We start from the raw sequence: 10571 nt of genomic DNA on the forward strand, positions 1-10571 counted from the left end.
GGGTCCACGTGAATAAAGTCCCGGTGCTCACAGCTTGCTGTTTTTTCCACTTCGAGGGCGATCGTCCAGCCGTGTGCAACAAGAGCTTCTGTTTCACACCAGTTTCCAAGGGAAAATGTCCTTGTTTTCATTTACTCCCACTAGCTATTTGCTTCCTTCCTTCATGGACTGGGAGAGTTTGGGTCGAAGCGGAGGTATGGGAGTTCTGGGTTCGATAAGTGAAAGGGAAGAGGAGAGGGTTACAGGGACTGGAAAACAAGTATTAGCCAGCTGAAAAACTGTAGGGGAGAATGTGGGAATGAAGGGTAGGTGCAAGAGGAGAAGAGCAAGTGGATGCCAATAGGACTGGAATGAAAGGAAGTAGGTAGGAGGTGGAGAAATGACCCTTCAAATCTCGCCACATTAGCAAAACCCGGAGGAAGGGGTTAAAAACACAAAAGCGTTCTCCTCCATCTACCCCCCGCCCCCAATCCCCTCTTTATTTATTCTTTCCTCCCCTCTCTCCCCTTTCCTCCTGTGGCCATCCTCTTTCTCCTGTAGAATAATTGGCAAGCTTGGAAGAGCAGAAGTTCAGCCAGAAGCCTCTGCGTCAGACGAACCCGGTGGCCCCCATCTTCCTGAGCACAAGTTATAACCTGTCACAGAGCAAGAGAGCATACAGTATTTGCAGTCATGCCTCTGTCAGACACAAAAAGAGAAAAAAGCCCCTCTAGGTCTTCCTCCCTGCTTTGGAAACCCAGATTATTTGCATGGGAACTGAGGCTTTTTTTTTCTGGTTGATGGTGGGAATTTGCCGTGTGTTGTCCTTTTGTTTGAGTTTCAGGAATCTCAAAAGTGAGTACGCGCATACGTTAACACGCACACTTCTAGAAAACACTTCAGCACTACCTTCAGTACTAGGATATCTTCTTTTTTTTTTTTTTCTTTGCTGACAAGCCTCTCCTTTTTCATTGTGGTTTCCAGGATTCCATCAGGAGACACACAGACACGACACATAAATCAGACCGTCAGCAGCAAACATTCACCTTTATTTTCCTTTTCGTTTTTTTCTCCCCTTGACACATTAGAAAAGCAGCACATTGCACTAAGCAGTAATGAAAAAGCGTAGTAGATGAAATGGAAATAAAACGGTTTATGGGACACAAACTGTGTCTTGAGCAGTTTGACAGTGAGAACAGATGCGATGGTTCTGTCTCGCGGTGACCAGGTGTGGTTCGCTATCCAACCAGAGACAGAGTCGGGGGACCCTTTCGTCAAAGGTTTTCATTCATACACCTTTGTCATCTCGACCAGAACAAACCATCTGTCGGGCCCCCGCGGAGCCTTCATGCTGTCGCTGTGGCACGATGACTGACAGAACGCTGAACTTCTCAAACAACCTCCAGATCCTCTTGACACCTTCTTGACCCATCTTGACCCTACCTACCACACCACAGTGGCACTCTCACCCCTAACACTTTCTGGCCTTAACACATCGCACATAATAAGAATCTTTAATGGTTTCACATGTGTGGGATCAATCCCAAGATTTGACTTGTCAGACACTTGAGTGGTCTACGAGGTGACGCTACCGACATTTCAAAAGGCCAAAAAGAACTTTGTCAGGTTTTAAGACACAAAGCAATTCTAAGCAGCTCTAACGGTGAAGCATTTGTTGTACACAGAAATAGAGTTTGAGTTCACTGAAGAGAGTGCAAGACTTTAAACTTCGCTCTCAACATCAACATCAATACCCAGTAGATGCCTGTCAGAAAATACAAGTTTAAAATCCTGGTGGCACCTGTGGTCTAGTAAGACTAGCAAACCTATACAGATTCTGTGTAGAGCGGAAAATCTCCCCATTCAAAACGTGTCAAACATGAATGCCAGTATAATAAACCAATAACTAATAACCTTGACAAATAAAACCTTATGACATGTTCCAACAGACATTCATTAATACAATGTCTAGTTGAAATACTAATGATTTATTGACTTAATTTTGCTTCCAAAACAAAACAATGTGTTTTTTTGTTGAATCATGCTTAGAAGTGGTAAAGGTTTAGAGTGTTTAGATCTTCACAGATTTGCACTACAGTTATGGCGACAATATATTTACACAGCTTGGACACATTATTAATTAAACATTTCATTTTTTATGCCCGTTGGAGCATCTGTGTTTCATCTTTGCAACTCACTGACCTCACTTACCATCTCCGACAGGGAATTAAAGCGATCTACGCAGTCTTTCTCAGCACAATGAGAATGAGAAACATGCACGGTGGCTCATTCAAGATTCATGAGACCTTGTGTCTATCTTCGCTGCATGTTGATTTTCCTGCTCTATCATTTCCCCATGCACACTATTCAAAGACAGGGTGGAAATGCAGGCTGCGACTCTGATGATATGCTATGCTGATGATATTGTTTAATTGCAATGGAGTGAGATGTTAAAAATAGCGATGATGCTTAAATTGTTACATGCAAAATAAAAAGATGACCACAGCCTTTTTTGCTTACTATTGGGGACATAATGCGTTATGATGATAGAGCGTTATTGCCATAAAGTGTACTGTTTCCACGCTGAACCATACAGTTTCTGAAATACCAGCACTATATAGAACTGTGAAATCGATAACAATGGTCAAGATGGTTACAAATGGTGTCATGAACACTCATGCCAAGAGAGAGCAGGGTGTGATACTTTGTCATCTTAAATAAAATAAAAGGTGTTATGTTGTAGACATAGTGCATAAACAAACATAATATTACCACAGTGTAAAAACAAAACATTAAAAACTCCATAAAAATAAATTAATTTCATTTATATTTATATATATATAGATATATATATTTATAATATATGTATATATATATATAAAAAGCTGGGTACTTGCACTTTCTTCTCTCCAATAATTTGGTTTTCACTTTCAAGACATTTAATATAAGTTGTCAAAATAGATGATACTCTGTGGACTGAAAAAACATATTTTTTTTTTAGTAGCAAAAGGGGGTGCAATCATAGATAAAGCACAAAGACAGTCAACCTTTCATGTTGGCTCCGAACAACTTGCTGCCTTATGTTAATGTGGAGCATCAGTGCATGTCTTTACATATGACTCAGTTCTAGAGAGAAGCTGTTCAGGAAAAGTTGATGATTTCAAAAGTAAAAATAGTTCCACAACTCTGGGACTTGTTCAAAACTTGTTCAGCCATGACAACTGTTTTTGTTCGCCGGTCGTTGCCTAGTCGTGAAAAGCGCCGTGCCACACCTTTTTCATCTTCCCTTGTATACAAAAATAGAACTTTCTCTGCCTTCCCGCATGGAAAAAAAAACCTCCAGGCAAATGTCCCCCTCTTGTCCTTTGCTGAGTCCTACCGTTTGCCATAGCTCTGTTCCAGCCACTGACGCACATCCTTCAGATTGTAGAAAAAAGGTCCCTTCCCACCCAGGTAGGCGATCTTCCTCCGCTGTACAATGCACACCCGCTCATTGGACACACCGTAAGCCACATTGGCGTTGTTGTCCATGCAGTCGGCCACCAGCTGACACTGGGGCGGCAGGGAGAAGTGCTCGATCAGCTTGCGTGCCGCCCCCACCCTCTCCTCCAGGCTCTGGTGCTTGCGGACGTTGAAAGAGCAAGGGCCCATGGGAGGCGCCACCCAGCCGTCAGACGGGTGGGCCTCGTCGATGTACACCAGCAGGAAGTCGGCCACGTCACTAAAGTCCTCCACCAGCCGCCGGAAAGCTGGCAGGTGGCTGATGAAGGGGGGTCAGGTGGCCGAGCCGAAGTTGACCACCAGAGGGCGGTCCGACGACTCGAAGTCCAGGAGGCGGCACTCATCCCCGTGTCGGAGCCCGGCACCGGGGGGCACACTCGTCACGCTGTGGGCACTGCTGCTCCACCGGGCACCATCAGGTACCTTGACCACTTTCGAGTTGGGTGCCTCGCAGCCAAGCTTCACCTGAGGAGGCAAAGAAAGGACACCCATGTTTACTCCGGGCACACGCTGTAGACATCAACAGCAGTCTGGGTTTCACCTTTTTCATGTAACAGAGGCTTTCCATATTTTGCTCACACATTTGCCTTTCTTTATGTTTCAAAATGTGGGCATTTGTGAATCCCTTTGAAACTGTAACTGTGAGAGTTCTACAAATAAATTTGACTCGGACTTCTTGCACGTCCCTTCAATGGAATTCCCTGTGATTTTTTTTTCAGGAATTTCTCCATTTGACCCCATAGTAAAAAAAAAATGCCAGGAGAAACTGAGCAGCTGATAATGTTTCTTCAAGTACTGCCATGTACTCCTGGTCAAACCAGTTGTATTAATCACAGTCAGCTGCTGAGGCTCTTTTACAACTACAGTAGGAGACAAAGAAGCAAGTGGTGCGCATTACTCTACTTGACAGATAGGTCTGTGTAGTCAATTTTTGCAAGCATTACCTCAGTGTTAAACAGAGTTGAAAGCAGAGTTTCACTTTTTACAAATGCATTCTTCTTTTTGCTATTGGATACATCATCCAAGTGTTAATTCAATTACATTGCTAATGAAAAAAAGGCATTAACTCCTTATTCAAACACCGGATGTTAATTTGGCAATGGCAACAGGCATGATATAGGCCTATCTGTCCTATCAGCCATAAATCTCTCCACATACTTTTATTGATTTCAGCTTTGTTTCAAAGCCACACGTTCATGTCTGTATCATCTGAATGGGATGTCTGTAACAATCTATTTATTTGGTGCCCAAGGATGTTGCCACACCCAGTCTTCCTCTGTTTAATTAAATAGTTGTATTTCACTCCAGACACTCTTGCCACTCCTATTCTGCTGCATACCACTCATTCAGCAAATGTGATGGTTTGTAAATATCACTGTTACCTCACAGACATGTCTGAGCTACTTATAGGTGTAATGAAGAATATGATAAGCGAACGGAGTTGGCCATCCAGTTAATCCAAGCAGCCAAGATCTGGTGACAGTGTGTGTGTGTGTGTGTGTGTGTCAACGCATGTGTGTGGATTTGTTATGGTAAGAGCCTTAAGATCTGAAGCTGATTAGAACAGGGAGAGAGTATATGAGAGAGAGAGAGGGAGACTTACACAGAGAAAGAGAGATACAGAGAGAGAGCGAGAGAGAGAGGGAGTGGATGAGGAAAGAAAGATGGGAGTACAAAAAGGGAAATTTTCAGGAGTGTATAAATGCACAAAACGTTGGGGTTTCCTGGCCCACTGACAGCTGTCTCATCCAAGTGATCAGACTTCATTTGTTCATTGAGATAACTCATTACTACACTTGCACAGGATTAGTAGCCTAACCTTATAGTCAGATATCTGTTTGATACCGGTTGACTTCTATGTTTTTTTTTTAGTTAAAAATTAACTCAACTTTGGGATGTGTGTGAATGTCCACCTGCTGCCCCCAGATCTAGAGGGGCAAAGTACATGATCAAATTTAATGGAACAGATTTTTACCGACAGCTTAACATGGGTTAAATAGAAATAATTGATTTTGAGCTGACAGCGTTGTAATGGATCTTACATATCACCAAAAAAAAATAGAGTTGCATTTTTAAAGGTAATTCAGAGACTCCCAAGTAATAACACAAATTCAGCTTTGATTGGATTTCAAACTTCTAATAAAGAATTGCCAACAGCTATAGCAAATATACAAAATTCTACCAATACTTACAGCATCATGCCAACTGCCACAATATCAAATCAGAAGTGTCAGTTAACTAACTCACAAAAGTCCCTGCATTTAATATAATTTGTCAGCAAAACCTCCAAACTAATCCCCTAAATTTAAGGGATATTATAGGTATGCCAAGTGCCACAACTTGCCATACATGGGTGGCAATTGGGTATGGCAAGGTGTGGCCTAAACGATGGCAAGGTATGGCAAGTGGCAAGTTTAGGTGGCAAATGATATTAGATGTAGGGACTTCGACATAGCATAGGGTTTAGAGAATTGGTCCCCGTGCATTCTTGCGATATAGATGGCATCATTCCAAGCACTGCGAGCCCCACTAACTGGACATTTGCTGTGTGATTATCGGCAGCTCCGCTATACCTGCTTATAGGCGTCCAGCAGGAAGCTGTTCCAGATGGAGCGCAGCCCCGCTGAGGTCAGCATGCGGTGCCACTCGCCGCTGCCGGCGGACCGGGAGCAGCTGAGCAGCGACACGACGCGCTTCACCAGCACCACCGAGTCGTACAGGGCGAGGAACAGACAGTTCGAGAAGAAACCTGGCAGTATCTGGAGGGTCACCAATAGGTCCTCGCTCGCCATTCCCATTTCTTTTCTCTTTATCCACGGTCGGTGAGTTATTTCAGGCTGCCCGTCATGATGCGCACCGCTGCGTCGTCGGTCCGTAGCCGCTGTCTGGTCACTCGGCGCACGGGTTCCTCACCCCTCTAAAGGTGCGCTATCCTCATGATAGTGGCTGGCTGCTCCAGAGAGAGACAGAGAGAGAGAGAGCTCCTGACTCTTGAGTTGCCGTACAGGAGATGAGCAGTCAGGAGTAACCGTGACTCGCGCGATCTTGCCAAAACTTCTTGCTTTCTGTCCCCGTACCGCCCCGGTCGGAATTTTGGCGGTGTGCGCACCCCACGAGAGACCAACGGAGCTGAATCACCCTTTTTATACCGACTAATATTGTGCTTCATGATAAACCTCAAGGCTTATCTTGTGGCAAGATCCTGACGTCAGATATAGTGCTTTGCCCCTCTCCACCCCCCCTCCGCCTCCCCTCCACTCCTCCCCGCTGCACCGGACGCGGCTCTGGAGCGCATTTGGAAACGACAGAATCACAATCAGAAATACTTTATTGATCCCCGGGGGGAAATTGGGTTACACTGCAGTTGCTCACATTCTAGAAGAGAAATATATATAAGCATAGAGAACTTATAAGAAAAATAGAAATAAGAAAATAAGAAATATGTAAAATATGTGCATTATACTACAATATATAACAATGATAATATTATTATTATTATTATTATTATTATTATTAATAATAATAATATAGAAATAAGATAATTATGATAAGAATAAGAATTATGTACAAATATGCACATCATACTCCAATATATACAACAGTGTAAATAATTAAATAATTACATTATTGCACAGTTGAATTATTGCACAGAATTATTACTAGTATCGGTATTGATAAATAGCATTTGCCATACCTTAACCTCAGCGGGTCCAACTTTGATCTTGTAGGTTTTGTCATTACAGTGGAGAGCAAATATCAAGCAAAACATGCCAGAAATCTATTTGGAGCCATATCAAAAATAAATCGCATCAGGGAGAATTCTGGACCAATGTTTCTTGATATAATGTGACCTAGATCTAACAATTTATCACACACCAAATATATCTTGTCTAATAATTTATCACATGGACAAAATAATAATATTTTGTCAATCATCGTTGTCCCCAGTGTGGTCTATTTAAATAATAATAATAATAATAATAATAATAATAACCTTTATTTGTATAGCACCTTTCATACACAACATGCAGCTCAAAGTGCTTTACATCAATAAAAGGCAGATAAAAGACAGATAAAAAGATACAATTAATATAAAAGAACAAGCAAAATGCATTGCATTAAAAGAATCAAATCAAGCAAAATAGAAAGATAAAAGGACACAACAAATACTCCCACTTTTAGATGTACATTGTGAGTGAACCCATATGTTTTTCGTTAATTTTCTTTTCCCCTGTCCTGAGCAGGATTGGAAGCTTTGGTGACACATGATAGTAGATGCATGGTTTTTACAGCTTAGGGCTTAGTGAAATGACCCTGTCTACCCTAAGAGCCAAATACAGATGTTTGAGTTAATTCACATGGAGATCACCTGAGACTGCAGGCCACTCTTCTTATTAACATTTCCCTGTATAGTAAAGTACAGGCAGCAGAGTTGCCAGCAAGTTACTGTATTTCTGACTTACAGGCACCCACTACAAATGTAAGTCAATGTACAGAATGTAGGGCAATAGGGGATACCAGGGCATGTTGTCACACTTTTTACTCATTGGTGTATTTCTCAACAGTGCCTTACCATTGAGATAGAACATATATTTGTCTAGCTAGTTTAAGCTCTTCTCTAAAAAAAAAAACTTTAATAATTAACTGGAAGCAAAAGTTATTACTGATGAAATAGCCTACCACTTGACAACTTGTGACAATTTACCCCACGTCACACTTGATGGGGCAGGCTGTCACAAAGACAAGTGTGCTGTGTTTGTGCACTCAATTCCATTTCCTTTGAAGTATCATAACATGAAAAACATACTCTTGTATTGAAAACAACATACTTCATCTCAGAAATTGAAAAACCGGCCACATGACCAAATAGTGTTGCTAAGCAACACACAGACTTAAAGTAGAAGCCCGCTGCCAGCGGGTGATCTAAATTACATGTGGCGAAGTGTTTAGCTTGTCGTCATAGGCGGATTATGAGGGCCCATGGGCACAGATAGCTACTAAGGCCCCCCCCCCAAATTCTAACAATTACAAAGGAATTACAAGGTGCAAACACATATTATTCTAGGCCTAAAAACCATATTTTAAAGTGCAAAATGCCTCTGATTGCCTGCAATGCCCCAAAATCTACTGTCTGGCCACACAGTAGCTGCATGGTATGAGTCAGTGGGTCTTATTCTGACCAGGAGTGGAAAACAACATTTTGGGGTCTTCGTAAACCATGACTTTACATTATGAGGCCTTTGGACAATGATGCAGAGCTTTACTGCTAAAGTGCTATACACTGTAAACCCTGATAAGTTCACTTTACTTAAAAAAAATGAGGAAACTCGTTGCCTTAACAAAACTGAGTAAAGGAAACTAGTTTGTTAAGTAACATGTACTTTTAAGTTTAAGTAGAGAAAACTTGGCAATTTAGAGTAAATTAAACTAGCATTAGTTACTGCAACTCAGAATCATGCTTTCTGATAAATCAATTACTTGAGTTGTCAATACTTATGAATAGTACATCTAACTAATTAATGTAAGTAAGATGAACTAATGAACCCAATTCCTGTTGACTTTGTTTTAAGCTGAAAACACTTGATATTTCACATCCACTACACTTAATTAAATTGAGGAAACTCATTGCCTCAATATTTTTGAGTATAGGCTACTCACTACTTTTATATACAAAGCACATCACAGGTCACAGTTTAAATCATTTATTGTTACACAAACAACAATTTAAAAAACATTGCACAAATGTAACTGCACAGACCTGCAGGCAAGAAAGCAGAACAATAGTTTAGTTAAGAACATTTTAGATAACAGTTGTATTGCAAACCTGCACATGTGAATTCATTTTTGATAAATGAACTTTCAGTGCACTGAAGGATTTGAATGTACACAAGCAGTGATGGTGCAGGCAAGGAATTGGAACAGTTCTTGTGTAGCTCCCGTGTTTTAACCGGTAACGTGGTGTTTGAGAAGTTGCACTCTTTTTTCAGTATTAAAAGTGCAGTACTTACATTTCCACAGCATTATTTCATTAATTTAACCAGAACCTGAAACACATTGAGAGAGAGAGAGAGAGAGAGAGAGAGAGAGAGATTAATTATCCTACGTTACGCAAAACACTTTAATATTAGACTTAGCTAAAATCATAAATTCACTTGACAATTCAGTTAAGTTTGCACAACAACAGTAATTAAAACTGGCTAATGTCTACATGTGTTAATTACCTAATTAAGTCTTGCAAATGTAGGCTAACGACAGTGTTTTTGCTAGCATAAACATCAGCAATTAAGTTTTGTAGCTAGCCATCAAGTCACATTAACGGCAAAACTTTGAAAATACCTCCAATAGATATATGAACTGTTGTGGATAAGGTTTAGTAGCCGTCTGACGTAGGTTAACAATAACTTGATGTATCAACCGAATTGAGGCTGCTGATACCATATACTATTTTACTTACCGATACCAAGTGATGAAACAGGTGAAGACGAAGAAGCCGTTTTGGCGGACTGAAGAAAAGACGTGTGCTGCCGATAGTCCCAATACCTGCTCGCTGATAAAAACTACGGAAAGTCAAATGGCCAAAAAGGAAACGCTCTTGGCAGTAATGGTTTAAGTCAAGTTAAGTCAACTTAAGGCACTGAGTAAACAGGTGTATTCACCTCAAAAGTACATATAACTTATTTTAAACAAGTAATTGTAACACATTAGTAAAATTTAAGTAAGGTACACTTGAAAAGCCAATTCAAGTCATTGTTAGGGTTTACAGTGTAGATAAACTGAGGGGAACACTCACTGTGACAGAGCCATGTTGACACCTTCAAAACAAATGTTTAGGTTATTATGGGGGAATTTTGGGGCTTTGGTAAATAAATAAATGACAAAGCCCTTCGACTGTGGGGCAGTAAATGTAAAGTTAGTGACAGCCTCATCATGTATCAGGCTCTGGCTCAGGGGCCCCCTGAGCTCTTGGGCCCCTGGGCCTGTGCCCGGTTGGCCCGTTCAGTAATCCATCCATGCTTGTCGTTAATACTGCTTAGACTTGAAAACGGTTACAGAAATCAGTGTGCCCAGTGACATTAGAGCGAAAAATAGCC

The 10571-nt window shown here is 41.2% G+C and overlaps 1 protein-coding gene across 1 annotated transcript; it reads right to left on the reverse strand.

Moving 5' to 3' along the window:
- Positions 1-2807: 2807 nt before the first annotated feature.
- On the reverse strand, positions 2808-6278 carry dio2 (iodothyronine deiodinase 2). The gene is made up of 2 exons (XM_071515193.1): positions 6054-6278; positions 2808-3945 (listed from the first exon to the last, which is right to left on the reverse strand). Exons 1-2 carry the CDS (start codon positions 6276-6278, stop codon positions 3355-3357), a joined length of 816 nt encoding a protein of 271 aa, XP_071371294.1. The 3' UTR covers positions 2808-3354.
- Between the last annotated feature and the right edge of the window lie 4293 nt (positions 6279-10571).

Source organism: Centroberyx affinis, unplaced genomic scaffold (genome assembly GCF_046629955.1).
Source record: "Centroberyx affinis isolate AG114_WGS23_722 - 3 ecotype Tasmania unplaced genomic scaffold, CSIRO-AGI_Caff_v1 ptg000026l_1, whole genome shotgun sequence".
In the NCBI taxonomy this organism is placed as follows: Eukaryota; Metazoa; Chordata; class Actinopteri; order Beryciformes; family Berycidae; genus Centroberyx; species Centroberyx affinis.